Raw genomic sequence first — 19,086 nt, 5'->3', positions numbered from 1 at the left:
ATTATGTAAATTTAAAGAAGTCATAAACAGCATTTATTACCTTGTTATATCACAATGTTCTTGTTGCTGTTCCTTCATGTGTAACTGGTTTTCCGTCTTCCCTCCCGCTTCCCACAGTCTGGCTATACAGTGCATCCTTGAACCGTTAGCTCACAGCAGCAATATGCTTATTCCACGTCTCTAACACCATTCATTCACAGGGCCAAAGTTCTGGTCCACAAACCCTTCTTGCAGGAAGTTCAATGCTTGCGAAAGAATTTGTAATAAACCAGGCCTCCCAGGATGGCTAGCTCCAATAAGATGACAATGGAAAGTAGCAGCTTGTTGGTTGTCACTCTACAAACAAAAGCAACAAGGTTTGACTTAGGGCCAAGGCTAGATAATGTGAGGCAGACTGAATTTTTGTTTCGCCTCATGACCACTTTGCAGGAAGTATATACAGGAAGGCCTCAGAGATGCTACAGGTTTGGTTCCAGACCACCGTAACAAAACAAATAGAGTAACAAAGCCAGTCACATGAATTTTTCTGTTTCCCAGTGCATATGAGTTATGTTTATAGTAGACTGTAGCCTATTAAGTACACAATAACATTATGTCTAAAAAAATAATGTTCATTACCTCAATTTAAAAATATTTCATTGCTAAAAATGCTAGCCATCATCTGAGCTTATTGGAAAAAAAGCAATGATAGATTGCTTGACACAAACCTTCCATTTGTAAAAAAAAAAGCACCATCTGCAAAGCACAATAATTAAAGGTAAGCCTGTACAAGGTTCTTTAGCTGGTAACAATTCAAAAGCTGCTGAAGCTGTAACAGGGAGTTGTAACACTACCTCACAGAAGTGTTGCAAGCTGGGGCAATATATACCAAAGGATAAAAATGTTTTTTTCTGGGTTGTTTTTTTTTTTTTTAATTTTAAAATGTCTTCAAATAGTAGTTACTTAGCTTTTCTAGGAGAGTATAGTTAGAAAAATATGAAAAAATATACCATTTCTGAAAGCAGGCTGAATCATATTTCAAAATAACAGTAACTACTAAATATCCTTATCTAACCATGCAGAGCTGCATCCGTTCCATACTACAGCTGTGAGCACACGCTGGGAGGTGCACTGCTGGCAGACTCACCAGTGCTGACATCCAGCTCAGGGATGGGTCCTAAGTCACCAGAAGCTGGGTACAGTGCCTCTCTACTTTCTCCCCCTCCATGATCCCAAATGGATCTCTCTACAAGGGTAATATAGGCGCTTCACAAAAAATGTACTGTCTTTTGCTAATAAAAAGAATCCACTCTGTGGTTCTCATGTTCACTCTAAACTGAAGGTTTCCCGCTACTCCACAAGGCATTTACCATTCACCACTGTTTCGGAAAATCTCTCTCTCCTGCTAGTCCTGTGACTCAGCTGTGGTTTTGTTTCATGCACACTATCACCCCACGTTCATCCTCAGTGGCGATACTTCCCTTTTGCCCCTGATTTTGTTGCCATCAGCACTTACATCAAGGATTTTTGTTGGTTTTGTTTTTTTTTAGTCAACTTCTTGCTAACAAGAGAGAACTTAAAGGTAATGGGCTGACTCCCATGAAGAGAAGGAGAGGCAAGGGTACTAAGCAGGAGCAATGAAATTTTCTAATCAAGTTTCTACGAATGTGAAACTCCCATGTGCTCTGTTACTCCCATATGCTGCCTTCTCTAAGGGAGCGTAAGCTGGAATGAAAAGTGCTTCCAGTGGACAAATTCTACACTGCTCCAGGTCAGTGTAGTGTGTACTTTTAACAAAAGATTCTGTCTTACACAAGACAATGTTCTTTATTTCTTCAGCTTTATTAGGAGCTTTGTAAGTCACAGATTAAAGCTTTGACATTCTTGGCTGAAAGGCATTAGTGTTAAAGAGAAATTAATTTTGTGACTATTTTTAAAACTTACTTTCTGGACATTGACCGGAGAATCTTTCGACTTTTGCTCAAGTTTTCACTTGTGTTTACCAGCTGAGAAGAGAAAAATAGCAATTATTTTCCCCTTCTTTCAAAAGTAACATACTCTAGAATCTGAACATTCCTAGACTGACAGGACGCATTAAGGGGTGTATGTTGAAAGCAAACCAATTTAAATGGCGGTCTCTGAGTATAATTAGAAGAAACTGGAGAGGATAAGATACTTTAGTACCTGTCAAGTACACGTAGGAATTATTACATCCCACTGCTGTGTGGGACTTGTGGGGCAGAGCTCGACCTTGGCTACTCAAAACAGAAAAGCTTCAAGGGTACCTTGCCAGTAACTATGAAGCAACTTTAGATTTGAATTTCATCAGGAGAACCTCTTGAGTTACAGTTTGTTTTTGTAGGCTGGTGGATTACCTCTTGGGATATGGTTATTTTTTTTTTCTTTACCCCTTTAAGAGAGACTTACCTTGAATTGTGAAAGGAATTAACTCTTTTAAATCACCCCCCCAACCCCTTTCTTTTTAACCTTTCCCTTTTGGTTGCCTATTACTAATCTAGACAGCTGGAGGATATTTCAGCAGATGTCACCTGCCATCTGCCCCCAATCCCTAGTGGCCTTGGTAAACTGATCTCTCAGGTCATACCTTGGCTTTTAAATTCAGTTAATCCACTTCGTATGTTCAAAAGTCAGAAACCAAACAATCTGTAAGTTGCCTTCTCTATAGTTTACCTTAAATCCAGTGCTTTACTGTGAATTTTTACTGAAGGAAGGGCATCATTCTGATATAAGAATGGAGAATTACAGCTATTAAAATGAGAAAACCATCCCAAATTCCCATACTGAACTATATTTTCCCATCTAAGTCTTGCCCACAGTATCTATTTTTCAGTTTGGATTTGCCCATGCTATTAAGAACACAGCATTGCATTGGCAAGTTGTACTATTTTCAAAATGTCTATGCAGATGTATGGAAAGGAAGGAGTAAGTTGTTTTTCAGAGCCTCTTAAAATGGTAGATTAGAGGTCACAATAGAGCCATCACTGCCCTATTTCCATTTGCTTCCCACAATGAACCAGCTTACCTTAGGTAACAGTAAAGAGTTACAGTGTCAGACTGAACCTCTATAAATTGTCAGTGGTGCTATTTTATGACATGTGAAAATAGCCTTGTCTCTAAATGACAGAAAAGCTAAATATTCCACTAGATGTGAGAGAAAGAAAAATCTCAGATTGGTAATACAGGAATAAAAGGATGGAGTGACTGCAATTTTATGTTTATTTGACAATCTTCAATAAATGCAGAAATCGAGTTTCTTCAGTCTTTCTTTTTCCCCCTTCCAGTGATCTCTAAATCTTAGGGGTAAAATTACTTACAAAGGAGCTCTCTCAGCTATGCAAACTAAAAACCAAGAAAAGCGTAAGAACCTCAAAGGCCACACGCCCTGAATTCAGAACTGCTGTAGCGAGGCCCACTACTTGACCCATCTTGCACCTTTCCCCATTTGCCCAGACTTACTCTATTCTTGGTACGTTCCAACTGCTCACGTTGCTCCCCCAGCTCTTCTATAATTTCTGAGCCGATCTGGTCAGTCTCTGTGGCAATCCGATGAGAACGCTCAATGCTCTGGGTGGCCCGGTTCAGGCTTTCAGTGCCTTGCAGAAGCAACGCCCGTTGAGACTGTAGCCGATTCTGACAGGATTATGAATGGGAATGTTAGACTTCTTCCATACTGTCAGCACAATCCTTATCTCTACTCTTACGTAAGAAGGAATATAGTGTGCAATAATTTTCATTATTTGAAGGCAACCAAAGATGCTAATGAACTTATTATAAGGTCCTATATACAGACAGACTAAAGTGGAACTTCGAATTCAACACAAGATTCACAATACCTCCCACTCCACTGCTTGCTACTTTAAGACAAGGTAAAAAGGATTGAGAATATCAGCCTTTGTGTTTGTAATGAACACAGCCTCCTGTGTTTGTAATGAATTTGAACTGGTTCCTGTGCTTGTTGGAGTAGCAGCTTCTGAGAGGCAGTGGCCCAGGTTTAAGGTGCAGGAGCTGCCTGAAAATTCATATAGCCTGTAACTTTGATGGGCAGCAACCACACCAGCTAATAAACTCTACAGCCCTAGAACAGATTAATTCACTGAAAATTCCTACCTGACTGGTACTGAGGCCAAGGAACCAGGAAGAAGCTATTCATTTTCAGTACAGAGAGAAATCAATTAGAGATCTGGATGTGACACCACCACACTCTGGAAAACACCTTAGGCAGCCACACTATTGGTAAGCTCTTCAGGCTAAACAAAACAAAAATCCAGAAGCTCCCACACTGGTGATCTATTCTCAGGAAAGGAGGTATTTGAGGCCAAATAAGGTGCTCTAGCTGCCCTAATTTCCCAAGTGTCCTAGTTTTCTAAATCCCCACAAAAGTTTTACTCCACATATAATCCTGAGTACCGGAGGCGTGAGGACAGAAGTAGCCTTTGTCAGGCCAGAATTTCCCACTGACAGAAATGGGTGCAGCTCTAAGTTCTTAGCTATGCGAAGCGCGCATGTGCGCGCGCCAGTTCACAGGGCCTATTACCAAGCACAAAACACCACCAAGCCAGAAACAGGTTACCGGATCAGAAGTAACAAGAAGTCTTCATATACAGTATAGAGACCAGTGGATAAGAAAACTACTGAGTAAGGTTGAAATAAACCCTCGTTACCTTAGCTTAAACGAAGCAGGAATAAGCCCTTTTAAAAAATTGAACAAAAAAAAAAAAAAAGGGGGGGGTTTTCAACTGATCAGGTTGAGAAAAGAACAGGAAAAAATGGTAAGATAACATAAATCAACCCCAGATTTAGAACAATTCTACTGAAAGTGGTATATATATTTAAATTGTTTAACTTTTGAAACTAATGATTTTTTTTTTTAAGATTTAAAAAAAAAAAAATTTTAGAGAGAGGAGAGAGGAAGGAGAGAGGAGGAGGAAAATAGCAATCAGTTGCCTCTTGCATGCCCCCAACCAGGGACCTGGCCCGCAACCCAGGCGTGTGCCCTGACCAGAATCAACCCAGCAACATTTTGGCCCACAGGCTGGCGCTCTGTCTGCTGAGCCACACCAGCCAGGGCTTACACGAATAATTTTAAAGCAAAATTATTCCTTGGACTTACTCCCCCTTTTGTTGTTTTGGGTCTTTGTGTGTGTGGAGGGGGGAGGCGGTGTTAATAAATGACCAAAGTCACTTTACACCTCTCATCTCACTTTAACAAGATCCACCTGCCTGCCTTCCTCCAGTCCCTCCCTTCACAAGTGAACTTTGAAAATTTTACACCATTCTGAAATACTCTAGTTTTGACATCAGCAATGTCAGGCCAGTAGCATTTGAATGTCTCTTCAACTATAATCGGGATGTATCATGAAATGGGATTTGTTTACTTAAAATGGTACTATCAGCCTTTCTACATATGTGCAGCAGTTTGTACTTCCATAGCTCTCCTATATACTACTTGCCAGGCCACTTCTACTTTGTACTGTGTGATATAATCCCAAATGCAACATATTAAATTTAAACCTTCTGAAGTTTTATTTCTTTAACTCTCTAGCTTCTCTGGATAGTTTCAGAATATAGATTTTCGATCTAGTCAGTCTAACTTTATAAATCAAATACCGGAGTTTAGAGAAGCAACCTGAGGCTCACTTTCTATTACAAGAGATCATGGCATCAGCCCCTTAAGAAGCATCTTGCCTTCTCTACTGTATCTGGGTTACGGGCCATCTTGTTATAAATGTAAAAGAAAGCCTGAGTTTATTTTGTGCCAATACTCTGATAAATTAAAAACCTAACTGAATTTTTTGTCATATGTGAGAAAGAAACTGGATCAATGGGTCAGAATACAGAGTTCAGATATAATAAGATTAGGTAACACCTGTATACCACCACTACATACTAAGTACTGTTTTATACATAAAGGATACCAAGAAATGTAAATAAGCACATGGTTTGGAAAGATCTGCATTGAATATAGTAGGGGTCAGCGCCCTCCCTCCCTCCTGGGATCACGCCCATGCCTTTGCCTTCTCCCTCTCCTTCCCGCAGACACATCGCCTTCGCCTTTCCCTCTCCTAAGCTCCAGTGGCCCTTCTTTTGCCTCTGTAATTTGTTTCCTGAGCCTACGCAGCCCAGCTGGCTCAGTTCTACTACCTCTGTTACTTTCTAAGTAAACTTTCTCTTATAATTTGGGGGGAAAAAAAGTACAGTAGGGATAAATATCCAAGGGGAAAAGGGAACTGGATGAAGGAAAGGATAAGGTGGGAAAAACAAGAGTGTAGTATACACTGTAATGTGAACTGTACTCCGCAATATGGTTATTCTTGTACCACAGGCCCTAAAGGGGGGAAAAACAGCTGAAGCTTACCACATGCTCATTCTCTACAGTGTACGTGCCATATTTCATGTCTCCTCTGCCCCCAGGTGTGGTTGTCAACGGGGTGCTTCTCACTTCCCGGTGCAGTTTGGCAAGGTCCTTCCGGTAGGTTCGAAGCTTAGACATCATAGGGTTACGGAAAGATAGGGGTGCATAACGTAGTTCCTCTTCCATCTCTGCCAGCTAGGAAGATGAAAATAGTGAGTAGGCGGCCTGGTTCTTTTCTGTCTCATCTGTACATATGCCTAGTTTGGACTAATCAATCCACAGACAACCCTGAATAAGTACTCTACCATATGCTTCACAGAGGCAGGGACCACATGTAACACATTTACTCCATTACTCTGATGTCTGCACATTGCCTATCAAGCATAGAATAGGCATTCAAAAAAGTATGTGATAAAAAAACTAGTACCTTATAGCTTATTAAACATTTTTATATGCATTCATTTAATCCTCACAGCAAATCAATAAGGTAGGAAATACTATTTCTACTTCATACGTAAGACTTGATGAAAATCACTCAAGATTATACAATAAGAGAAATCAAGATTTAAAACCTTCAAATTCTCTTTTCCGTTACCAAGTTCTTAGCCTGCTACGGTTCAAGTGCTGCCAGGAAGCACTTTCAGTCAGCTGCACTAAAACGATAAAGGTCTGGCATCACGGTTCTCCCATTCCTCCTCCTCTTCCTGAAAATCATTTGTCTCCATGTCAGAGAGTCCCAGTCAGATTTCCATTTTTCTGGGATAAATAAAATACAAAACTCAAGCACATTCACAAGAGGCCATAAATTACTTTTATCTGCCTAGGATGGCCAGAGTAGGACTGGTTAATTTTGCTAAGTTCAGAGAAAGGAAGTAAGCACCAAACACACTGGTATTTGCTCCAAGATTTTTTAAATGCTACTAACATGTTAACCAAAAAAGAAGACTGGCTCTGTAACAGGTATCAGGGGTATCGGCAGCTGTACACAGGTATTAAGCTTCTAGCGCCTTCCATCACGAAGGAGATAGCTTTCCACAGTCCAGTGGTCTGATCCTTCTTAAAGGAGATGCACACCAGAGAAAAGGATGCAGAGAAGCTTAACTTTTCAGAACTTCACCTGTAGAGGGAAGTTGTTCTTCAACAAGCAAGAAGGACATTCTCTGGTTTAAAAAGAATTTTTCTTCTTAATCTATGCTGGGGTAGTAAAAACTAGGGGCAACTATTTTTGCAGAGTACTACTAGGGAGCTGGATTTTAGCCCCAGTCTCCTGAAGGGTTTGCCGAAGCTAGAGCATATTGGAGACAACAGGACTCTTCTAATAGGTAAAAGCAAAGGTGTTTTGGTGTTTGGGGGGGGGGGGGCGGGGGTGTGTGTGTGTGTGTGTGTGTGTGTGTTGTTTTTTTGTTTTTGTTTTTTGTTTTTTGCCCCAGATTGAGAGAGAAGCAGTTGTTAAACCACTCAGCAAGCTGGACCAACTTCTGATGGCTTTCAGTTCTGGGTTCTGATTGGGAGCTCATCCTGTCCATGCATGTCTTACTCAAGACACCAGGTCCAGCCACTACGCTGTCTTTTAAAACAACAGGGAATGTGGCTTAGAACCACCTCTGAGCTACATTTTCTGTGACGGTAAGTTTAATAAAGAAGAATAAGTGATCCTAATAGCCAGCTTTTAAATGAGATTTTTAAAAGACCACCCAGGTAAAGGTATGAGAATGCCCTTTACAACTCACATCAAGAATGTGTTATCAAAGCCTCATTTCAGGAGAGGCTACAAGCTTTACCTATTTATGTTTGTTAATGCCCCACCCCTAATACCCATCCCCCCAAACTGGCCTCATTTAGTCAGAAATAATAAAAGTCGGGAACAATTAGAAGGAAGAGTTAATCTGTGATAAGATCATAGCATTACTTTTGGAAAAGATGAACACCAGGCAGAAGTAAGGATCTGTTCCCTGTTCTCACCGTTTCATTTGCTTCCTGTTGCTTTTCATCAAAATCTCTGATCAATTTCTTCTTCTCTTCTGCAAAGATAAGACAAGTTTCAAATGTTCAGTCCTGCTTCAATATATTTATAGAACCTATTCCCTCTGTGTAGAATTAACTCCCCATTCCTCTCTTGTTGGGGTTAGTAGTACTTACCCCTAAAAAAGTAGTACTTAATCACCCCTAAAAGGCACTTAGAAATGTATGGGAACTTGTTGTCACATGACTGGGGGACAGTGGGAGGGTCTGGCATTTAGTACCCAAGAATATCTATGCTTGGGACAGTCCTGCCTAACAATAATCTGGCCCCAAAGGCCAATAGTGTCCCTACTAAGAAACACTTCAGGTCTAAGTTAAGTATCGCCAATTTTCCACACACCGCCCCCCCGCCCGCCCCCCACAATCCTAACAGAGAGACCAGGCACATCAATAGAATGTTTAACAATACTGGTTTCTGAAATTCCTGTCCTCACTTTCACACACACTATGAATCACTTCTCTGTGTAGCCCTTATTCACTGCTTTTCTGCAAAACCTATTAAAACCCACCTTCTCTGCTCGCTGGGGAAGCTGCATGGTATGGCACGTGTTTCCCTGCCATACCCACTGGTTGTGGGTATGTGGTTGTGGTACCATTGGTTGTGTATGGAACTGACTCATACAGTGAGAAAGTCACTGCCCTTGAGATTCTCTTTTAATCCTTTGTGTCATGACCTTTTGGTGCTAATCTGTCTTTAATACCTAAAAATTATGACTCTTCCCTTTTAAACAAAAACTGATGAGGCTTTAGCGTCAATTAACATCTAACTAAAACAGCATTATTTTGCCTTCCCTGTATTTTTTCTGATCATTTAGACAGGTTGTACAGATTTTCCACTTAAAGTAGTGATATAGCCCTTACTGGTGTGGCTCGGTGGGTCGGACATTGCTCTGTGGGCCTAAAGGTCGGAAGTTCACTGGTTCAGTTCCCAGTCAGGGCACATGCCACAACTGCAGGCCAGGTCCCCGGTTGGCAGTAAGCAAGAGACGACCGATCGATGTTTCTCTCCCTCCCTTTCTCCCTTCTTTCCCCTCTCTCTAAAAATAAATAAATAAATAAATAATCTTTAAAGTAGTGATATAAAATTTCCTTTCATGCATTCAGTAACCATATTTTACATGAAATAAGTTGATTTAAAGAAAACAAGTAATAGTAAAAATGGTACTTGGACATGGCAAAAATGATGGAGGGAGCCCTGGCATGCTGTCACCTCGTAACCATTTGTACAGGGGAGAACTGCTGGTGAGTAAAGGGGACTAAGTCCTGGTCCCAGCTGTGGGCTTCACCTAATGTGTAAGCTTGGATAATTCCCTTCACCTTTTTGGGACCTTTCTTTGGCTATAAAGTGAGATAGGTCTTCCCTTCATATCTAACAAGCAAAAATTAGCCCTATTTATGAGGAGCTTGATTTTTTTAAATGTATACATTCAAATGAATCTTCTCAAGGAAATCTACACATAATCTACTTATTACCACAAGGTGACCACTACTTACAATGTTTTTTAAACTCATCTTTCGGAATTACCTTCACAATTTGGGGGGAGTCTTGTTTTTAATTGTGGATATATATATATATATTTTACCATTCTGATCCTTTTTAAGTGTACAGTGAAACGGCATTAAGTGCGTTCACACTGTTGTACAACCGTCACCAGTATCCATCTCCAGGACCTTGTCATTATCCCACACGAAACCCCATAGTCATTAAACACTAACCCCGTTCTCTCCAACCCCAGACGCTGGTAACCACCATTTCACTCTGTGTCTATGAGTTAGACTACTCCAGGCGCCTCATAGAAGAGGAATCACACAGTATCTGTCCTTTTGTGTCTGGATTATTTCACTTGGCATAATGTCTTCAGAGGTCACCCATGTTATAGCATGTATGGGGCCACAGTCTTTAAAAACTACGTATTTTTCATCCAGTGTGACTCCTAAATGCAAGCCAGTACGTCCATCCATTGAAGAAAGAGCAATCTTTTCCAATGCCAAAGAAAACCGCTGAGTTGGGCTTATGGAGGGATGGGATGTGGGTACCCAGTACACTGTCCTAAAATTTTCCTGGATAATTTTGTTTACCCTGACTTTCACCTGAAGCCTTGATTTTCAAACCCAATCCAATAAAAGATATATCATCACTATCGTGTTTTATATGGATTTACACTTATGTTAATCACAATAGCATCTAGCATGTCAGTTGTCTGCTACTTTTTAAGCGATTGTAAATTATTTTGGATATGTACATTCTAATATATTCTCAACTTGAGACCAAGCTCCTCCAGAACAAGGAAAGTTACTTTTTCTTTTATAGGTCTCATAATTTCCAGAACCTTAAACCTGACAATGCACTCTGTCATGTGACAACCCCTTAATACACACAAGGCACTCCAAATAAACTATTTCTCACTCCACACCATTCACAAAAACCAGGGTTTGTTGTTTAAAAGAAAAAGAAAAAGAAAATTCAGCCATGGCAAATGGCGTGAACCTTGCCTATCCTGATGAAATAAGCACCGAAGCACCTCTTACTATCCCTGAGTGGACTGTGTTTCCAGCTACTAGCAGTGAAATAATACCTGCAATCAAGAATGGCTAATTCCATGGAAAGGTATCATATTATTTTGTCACCAAAGTGCTGAGTGTCACCACCCCTCTGGAGAGGCCCATCTCCAAACTCAAACACACTCCCTCCCGATCCAAGCAGGACAGTATGAAGAAGCAGTCTATGTATGTGTGCATTCCCTTCCTAGCTCTGATTTTTTTACAACTCTATTAGTCATCAAGTCCCTTCCCATACTCCTCCTTTGCTAAAAGGACATGAAAATCTGCATTCTTAAGGGGCAAATTCTAGAATGACTTGAAGAAACGAGCTATATAAAAGTAAAAGCAGGAAGAAAAGAGGTAACCTACAGAATCTTGACTCTTCTCTGCATGATTCGATTAGTGTCAGTCTTTTTAGTGTCAGAGAGTGGAATACTCCACTCTCTACCTGATTTCCTGATATTCACTCTTGTAGGAGTGCTGTACAGATTATATACTTTTAAAAGAAATATACCCATTTCACCACATGAGATCCTTTATGTACTAAGATTTTTTTTTTTTTTAAGATTTTGTAACCATCCCTTCTGATGATGAAGTCAGGGAAGCAGATATTTAGAGATTCAAAAGAGCTTGAACCCTACCCAACTGAGAAGTATCAGTAGCTGCTTCTGTATACTGTAGTCACACAATTGTGGAATCAATAATGCATGTGGAGCTGAGATGGACCTCAGAGGTCACCTATCTGGTCTACCCTCATTTCACAGTTGTGGAAACTGGAGCCTGAGAAACTACCTTCCCCAAGGTCACAGGAGGAGTATGCAAGTCTCCTGACTCCCAATCCAGCGCTTCTGTACATCATAGCACTGAGGGGCCTTTCTGTGCTCCCAGCGTATATATAGCCTTTAGCAACGGGTAAAATCTGTTCAGAACTCTTGAATTTTTGAGAGAATTAACCCTAAAATCAACTACAAAACAGGTCTCCGTACTGGATAGCACAGACCCCCAAAACAGGAGTGAGCCACTCCAACCAACACTGCCCCCCACCCCGCATGCCTTCCCGAGCCTGTCACAGGCTGAGTTATTCACTCGAGACTGCTTCTGTTTGGTAAACTGGGTGGATGGCAGCACCATATCCTAGACAAAGAACACGACACAAGCAGTCCGCTCTGAAAGACAGCTAGAGGAAGCCTGCCTTAGCGTTCAACAAGGTGACATCCTCTCTTCTTCACAGGAGGTGTGAATCAACAGCTCCAAAGTGACTACCTTTGGTCCATTAGAGCTGTGGAAATAACTTGGGTTTCACCAGGATTTTTAAAATATGTGACGAATTTGCTTTTGGCGCCTCACTGTGGCATTTCTAAGACCTGCATCCTCTACTGGTAGACCACTGTGATTTACCTACTCTCACACCATGTAGAATAGAATTAAAAGCATCAGATCCCTCTATGCCTGTTTTCTCATCTGCAAATAGGAAACATAAAAGCACTGACCTCGTAGGGTAGCCTGAAAGGTTTACAAGAGATATTACCAGAAAAAGCACTTGGCAAAGGCCAGGAGTATTAAAAGTTCAATTAATAATAACCATCATTGTTTTTTAAAGTAAATCTTTACGTAGGAAGAACTAAGAGCAAAAGTAAAGTTCACTAAACACTATGAAGAGTGTTGCAAAAATTAAAATTCTGCAATCAATGAATAATTGGTATTTACCAACCCACTGCATAGGGTCCTCCATAGTGATTATTTTTTCTGGTTCCAAAAATAATGAGGTCTTGTGTATATATATTTGCAGATGACACGATATCATATATCATACATAGAAAACTAAAGACTCCTCCAAAAAACTGGTAGAACTAATAAATAATTCAGAAAGGTTGCTGGATACAAATTCTACAGACAGTCCCCAATTTATGATGGTTCAACTTACCAATTCAATTTTTTCATGGTGTAAGAGTGATATGTACTCAGAAACTGCACTTCAAGTTTTGAATTTTGATCCTTTCTTGGGCTAGTGATATGCAGTACCATCCACTCTTGTGACTCTGGGCAGTGGCAGCGAGATGATTTTGCCCAGCTGTAGGCTAATATAAGTGTTCTGAGCACATTTAGGGTGGATTAGGCTGGGCTATGATGTTTGGTAGGTTAGATGTATTAAATGCATTTTTGACTTATATTTTCAACTCACAATGGGTTTATTGGAACATAACCCACTGAAGTTGAGGAGCATCCGTGTACAAAAATCTGTTTTATTTCTATAAAACATTTCTATAAAAAATCATGAAGTATCAGAAAGAGAAATTAAGAAAACAATGATACTTATAATTGGATCAAAAAGAATTAAAATAGCTAGGAAGAAGTTTAAACCAGGAAGTGAAAGTCCTGTACAGAGAAATAGAATAAAAATCCAAAAATCTGTATGGAGCCACAAAAGACCGATTAGTAAAAGCAATTTTGAGAAAGAACAAAGCTGGAGGCATCAAACTTCCTAACTTCAAACTATATTTCAAAGTGATGGTAATCAAAACAGTACCGTACTGACATAAAACAGACACAAAGATCAATAGAACAGACAGCCCCGAAAGAAACCCACACATGTGGTCAATTAATTTATGAGGAGCCAAGGCTATTCAATGGAGAAACGTTCATGTTAGGAAAACCCAGTGCTTCCTCCTGTGTGTTTCTTTCCTGTCTCTCTCCCCTTCACTGGTCATACAGGGCACTTCACTTCCAGTCACCAAATATGTGGGGGGTTTCCCCCACCAAGAACTGCAACACCATCTGAATATCCTACAATTCAACTCAATTCTGACACTATCCAGAAACAGCATCAAATTTCACAGGTTAAGGGCTCGGATCCCATAAGACTACCTCTCCCCGCCCTCTTCAGATACCAATTACAAGTAGTAGATCTTCAGGTTACCCACAGCTTCTGCCCAATTTGGCAACAAACTGGAGATTCCCAGGACCCTCTCCTCAGGTGTGATTGATCTGCTAGAGCAGCTCACAGAATTCAGGAAACCGCGTACCAGTTTAGGTAATGCTTACGAGTTAGGTTTACCAGTTTATTAAATGATACGATGAAGGATACTGATGAACAGCCAGATGAAGAAATACAAAGGGCAAGGTCTGGGAGGATCTCAAGCACAGGAATTTTTGTCCCCTGGAGTTGGGTGCATCACCCTCCCGGTGTGAATGTGTTCCCCCATCGGTAAGCTCTCTGAATCCTGTACTAGTGGGATTTTACAGAAACTTCCACATGTAGACATGACTAATTTTAAAATCCATTCCAGTCCTTTTCCTTTCTCTAGAAAAGTGGGGAGCAGCGTTGAATATCAAGCTTCTAATCATGGGTTGTTCTTCCTGGTGATCAGTACCCACCCAGGGGCCACCTAAGACCCCACCCAGAGTTGCCTCCTTAGGACTGAAGAAGCTCCTAACGCTCTTATCACTGAGGAAATTACAGGGGTTTTAGGAGCCCTGGGTCAGGGACCGAGTCAAAGATCAAATATTAAAACAAGATGCTCCTAGTGTTTTTACCATTTAGGAAATTACAAGGGTTTTAGGAGCTCTGTTCAAGTAACTAAGGGCAGAGACCAATATACATATTGTTCTATTATCTCACAGGCAAGGACAGTCTCTTCAATAAACAGTGTTGGGAAATCTTGACAGCCACATACCAAGAATAAAACTGGACCGCTATCTTACACAACACACAAAAATTAAAAGAGATTAAAGAAAGACTTGAACATAAGACCACAAAACTAGAAGAAAATAGGTCTTAGCATCAGTCTTGACAAAGATTTTTGGATTAGATACCAAAAGTAAAGACAACAAAAACAAAAATTAACAAGTGAGATTACATCAAACTAAAAAGCTTCTGCAGAACAAAGGAAACCATCAACAAAATGAAACGGCAACGACCAAATGGAAGAAAATATATGCAAATCATAAACTTGGTAAGGTTAATATCCAAAAAAGATAAAAAACTCATACAATTCAACAGCAAAAAACCCCAATCAATCTCATTAAAATATGGACATAGGATGTGAACAGACATTTTTCCAAAGACATACAGATGGCCAACAGGTACATGAAAAGGTGCTCAACATCATTAATCACCAGGGAAATGCAAATCAAAACCACAATGAGATATCACCTCACACCTGTTAGAATGGCTTATTTTAAGAGAGACCAAGAAATAACAAGCCTTGGCAAGGATGTAAAGAAAATATAGAGCTTTTGTTCTAACTCAGAGACTTTCAAACTTGACATGCACCAGAAACCCCCTGGAGGGCTGTTAAAAGAGACGGTTTGTTAAAATAGCTAATGATTAATGACTGGCTGGGGCCCAAGAATCTGCATTTCTAACAAGTTCCCAGATGATGCTTATGATGCTGATTCAAGGACGACATGTGAAAACCACTGTGCTAGCAAAAAACCAGTAATATACTATAAACATCATAAATCTATAAGGCATCTAGTATGTTAGAAGATAAGTGCTCTAGAAAAAAACAGGAAAGTAGAACAAGGTAAGAGTAGTTGTATAAAGAGCTAGTATTCTCATGTTTTATTTAAATAAAATACCCACTTTCCCATATAACGGTATCAATGGCTAATCACTCTTACTACTGTCAAGGAGTATTCTAAGGGCTTTACATATATTAACTTACTTAATGCTTTTAAAACCCTTGTGACGTAAATGGTATAAATTCTCCCCATTTTGCAGGGTAAACTAGTTAGGTTAAAGTACATTGTCCAAGGTCACACAGCTGCTAAGAGGTGAATGTAGCACTCGAAAATAGGCAGCCTGGCTCTAGAATCCCTGCTGTTAAACATTCAACTGTACAGCTTCTCTATTCGCATTTAAGGCACGAACTCTTGGAACTCTTCAGCTCCCAGGACAGTGACTGATACATGATAATTCTCAATAAATGTTATTGAAAAATGACTGAATTCAATTACAGCACATAAGCTATATGCAAGGGCCGTGTTATATGCATTATTCAGTACCTGATAGTTCATGATGGAAATTAAAGCTCTGGAAAGCATATGAAGTGGTCCCTGAAGTAGAAATAAGGAATCAGAGATGAGGCCTAGTGTGTTTCCTTAATTAGATTCAATTTATTCAGAAAATATTCATTGAGTAGTATGAACAAAGTAATGGATAAGGAGATTGAAAATTGTTGAAATTCTTGTTATAACCTGAGGATACGTGTATATTATATTTAACCATTAAACAACTAGGTCTGTTACCAACAAGTTATGTTAGAGTACTTTGTGACTGGGAAGAAATTCACAGTGTTTTGATTGTCCTCTTTGCAGAAATGATAAAAAGATTAAGTAGATGATAAAGGTGAATATAACTAACTCAGTTTTCTATTTTTCAAACAGAATGCATTAGTTAGCCTTTAAAAAACTGGGTATTGCACAATTAAATCCAACACCTGGCTGAAAAAAAAGAAAACCCAGTATTTTTCAGCCTGGTAATTAAGATCCCATCACTCTCTTGCTCAATACCCTTAAACTAGACCCCATCTCAAACAGCAATAGCTGCAAACTTTCACTGTGGTCTACAAGACCCCACAGGATCTGGTCCTGCCTACTTCTTTCCAGCCTTACCCACTACCACTATCTCCTTCACCCCTTCCACTGACAACACAACGGGCCTCCTTGCTCTTTCTAGAACCAACCAACCTCATTTCAGCTTAGGGACCTCTGCAGGGCTATTCGGTCCTCCTGACACGCACTTCTCCCAGATTTTTGCATGGTTTACTCCCTTACTTCATTCAAGTCTCTGCTCAAACGCCATCTCTTCGAAGAGGCCTTTCACAGCACCTACTCCAGTTAAAATCAGAGTGCCCCCCTCTCTCTATTCCTTTGCCCTGCTTTGTTTTCCTCTACGAGAATACATTGGAAATGTTGTGGGTGGGGTTCCAAAGGACCACAATAAAGCAAGTATTGCAGTAAAGTGAGTAGTAATCTTTAGAGGGTCTTAAATTTGTTAAATACGCAACATCTGTGAAGCGCAAAAGGGGAACTGCAATAAAATGGAGTATGCCTATATCACTGCCCTTAACACAGCCTCTTAATATTTATATATCATCGAGGATTTGTAGGTCTTTTCACTGTAATTTACAATATTAAAAGCATCTAAGGCAGTGCCTGGTACACAGTAACCTCTCCCAATTAATACTAGTAACACAAAGGTATGAATTTTATTCTCACCAATCATTTGATTCATGCGACGTTGGGTAACTCACAGAGCTAACACTCAAGCTCTGACCCTTAAGTAAAAACAATAAAACGCAGTCTTATCTGCCTCCTCATCAAGAGCTACTTCGGTCTGAAGTGAAGAACTGTGCTTCCTACGGATTTAACAGGACAACTCAAGCTCCTCCAGACAAAGACTGCAGCAACCTGATTTTTTATTTTTTAGAGAGAGGATAAGGGAGGGAGAAAGAGCAGGAGTGAAACATCAAGTTATGAGAGATACATCAATCAGTTGCCTCTCACACGCCCCCAACTGGGGACCTGGCCGGCAACCCAGGCAGGTGCCCTGACTGGGAATTAAACCAGCGACCTTTCAGTTCACAGACCGGCATTCAAACCACTGAGCCACACCAGCCAGGGCAGCAACCTGAATTTTTAAACCATGGGGCCGGAAATAATCTCATCAGAAAGTTCATAACAGGACAACACCTAAATGCCACAATCCTGATTTTAAAGACTAGCCTCGCAAAACGTATTTACCAACCCCAAAAGCTATGATTCCTTTGGGTTCTTAGCCATTTTGGTGCTAGGGATCCTCTGCTAGTCTGGTGAAAACTATGGACCTCTCTTGAAAATAATCATGTAAATGCGTAAAACAAAATACAGAGAGCTACTAGTGCAATCAGTTCTACTGAAATACGGGACCGCACATTTAAAGTCGCCTATCCTCTTGGCACAGTGAAAGTGAGACGAGAAAAGGCTATAGTAGGATCAAGGATCCCAAGGAAAGGCTATTGAATGCTATAGCAAGATCAAGAATCCCGAGGAAACAGTACTCCGAGGTCCATCACTGAGCACCCTAAGTGACAGGAGGGAGATCCTGAGCGCCGGGCCCAGCCAGGTCTAGGGAACGTGTCTGAAGAGGAAAGAGGGCCCAGGCCTGGGAAGAGGGCAAGGGCTTTTCCTCCGAGAGCGCGCGGGGCCAACTCCCCAAGGCTCGGCCAGCCTCCACCTCACCTGTCCCTCCAGTCCCCAGGAGCCGCTCCGGCACCCCACGTAGGTCTTCATGGAGGCCGCGGAAGATCTCGTGCAGTTTCTCGAAATGCTCGGAGGAGGCGGCGGAGGTGGCCATGGCGCAGGCAGCAAGCACTTAAGCAGCGGCTGCCGAGATTCCGGGACTTGAAGCCCGTGGCGGTCAGCCACCCTGCTCCGCAGGCATCACGGCAACCTCCTCCAGCGGCGCCACCGCCCACCCTGGACGAGGCGCTTCCGGGGCCGCGGCGGGGTCCTCCCGAGTCGGAACGCCCATCCCCTTCATTCCGTCACGGAGGGAGCGCCGGGTAAGAAAGCCTCCCGGAAAGTCGCGAGCTCTGCGCTGCCCGGAAGAGTCTTGTGAAGGCGCCGGCGCGCCCCAGCTAGCAGAGGTCCAGGACCTCCGGGTACACTCAGCGCGGGTTTGGGGAGAGCGCCATAGCGGAAGAGACTATGGGGACCCGCGGTACGGGCAGCGCGGCCGCCTTTCTCCAGGGCCCCGCCTCCTGGCGTAGGGCGGACGCCGCAGTGCATGCCGGGGGCTGTATTTCGGCAGGGAAGGCGCTGTTTCCCGGAGGTCACGAGTCGAGGTGCGCTGTTCCGCACCGCTGCAGCCCGGGGTGGCACTGAGGGTTATTCGTTTGGTATCCGTGTGCCCCGGACGTCATCTGTCATCGCACATTCTGGCCCCCTTGATTTCCTTAGTTCGTGTCCTGACCAAGTGTTAGTTTTCAGACCTTTAAAGGTAGTCAGGCCAGGTTCCTGCCTGCCCTTGAGCGGTAAGGCACTTTTTCTGGGGAGGTCAAATGATCAGGGTCACCTGCCGTCAGAAGTGTTCCCCGGGCAATGCGACCCCACAAGCTGTACTCAGCTTTTAGGGGCTGGGATGGCCTTAGGGTTTTTCGTTCACTCAGCATATGTTAATGTTAAAC

General features: G+C 41.7%; 1 protein-coding gene across 1 annotated transcript; it reads right to left on the bottom strand.

The window, feature by feature from the left end:
• Window position 1: 1 nt before the first annotated feature.
• VTI1B (vesicle transport through interaction with t-SNAREs 1B) lies at window positions 2-18,535 on the bottom strand. The gene is made up of 6 exons (XM_054567390.1): window positions 18,140-18,535; window positions 8,315-8,373; window positions 6,356-6,547; window positions 3,457-3,630; window positions 1,924-1,985; window positions 2-336 (listed from the first exon to the last, which is right to left on the bottom strand). Exons 1-6 carry the CDS (start codon window positions 18,252-18,254, stop codon window positions 240-242), a joined length of 699 nt encoding a protein of 232 aa, XP_054423365.1. The 5' UTR covers window positions 18,255-18,535; the 3' UTR covers window positions 2-239.
• Window positions 18,536-19,086: the final 551 nt, after the last annotated feature.

The sequence above is a fragment of the Pteronotus mesoamericanus genome, unplaced genomic scaffold (assembly GCF_021234165.1).
Source record: "Pteronotus mesoamericanus isolate MK-2021 breed Mesoamerican mustached bat unplaced genomic scaffold, CSHL_Meso_final contig_182, whole genome shotgun sequence".
NCBI lineage: Eukaryota > Metazoa > Chordata > Mammalia > Chiroptera > Mormoopidae > Pteronotus > Pteronotus mesoamericanus.
Note: the sequence above shows the minus strand (reverse complement) of the source record. Positions and strands in the feature narration are given on the sequence as shown.

Bases quoted from the DNA above. Each gene is read 5' to 3' on its own strand.
- VTI1B (XM_054567390.1), bottom strand. From the start codon at position 18,254: ATGGCCACCTCCGCCGCCTCCTCCGAGCATTTCGAGAAACTGCACGAG. The intron at 6,548-8,314 runs GTGAGAACAGGG...TCATCTTCCTAG, and splicing joins AACAGGAAGCAAATGAAACG to CTGGCAGAGATGGAAGAGGA. The intron at 337-1,923 runs GTAAGTTTTAAA...TTTTGTTTGTAG, and splicing joins CTCCGGTCAATGTCCAGAAA to AGTGACAACCAACAAGCTGC.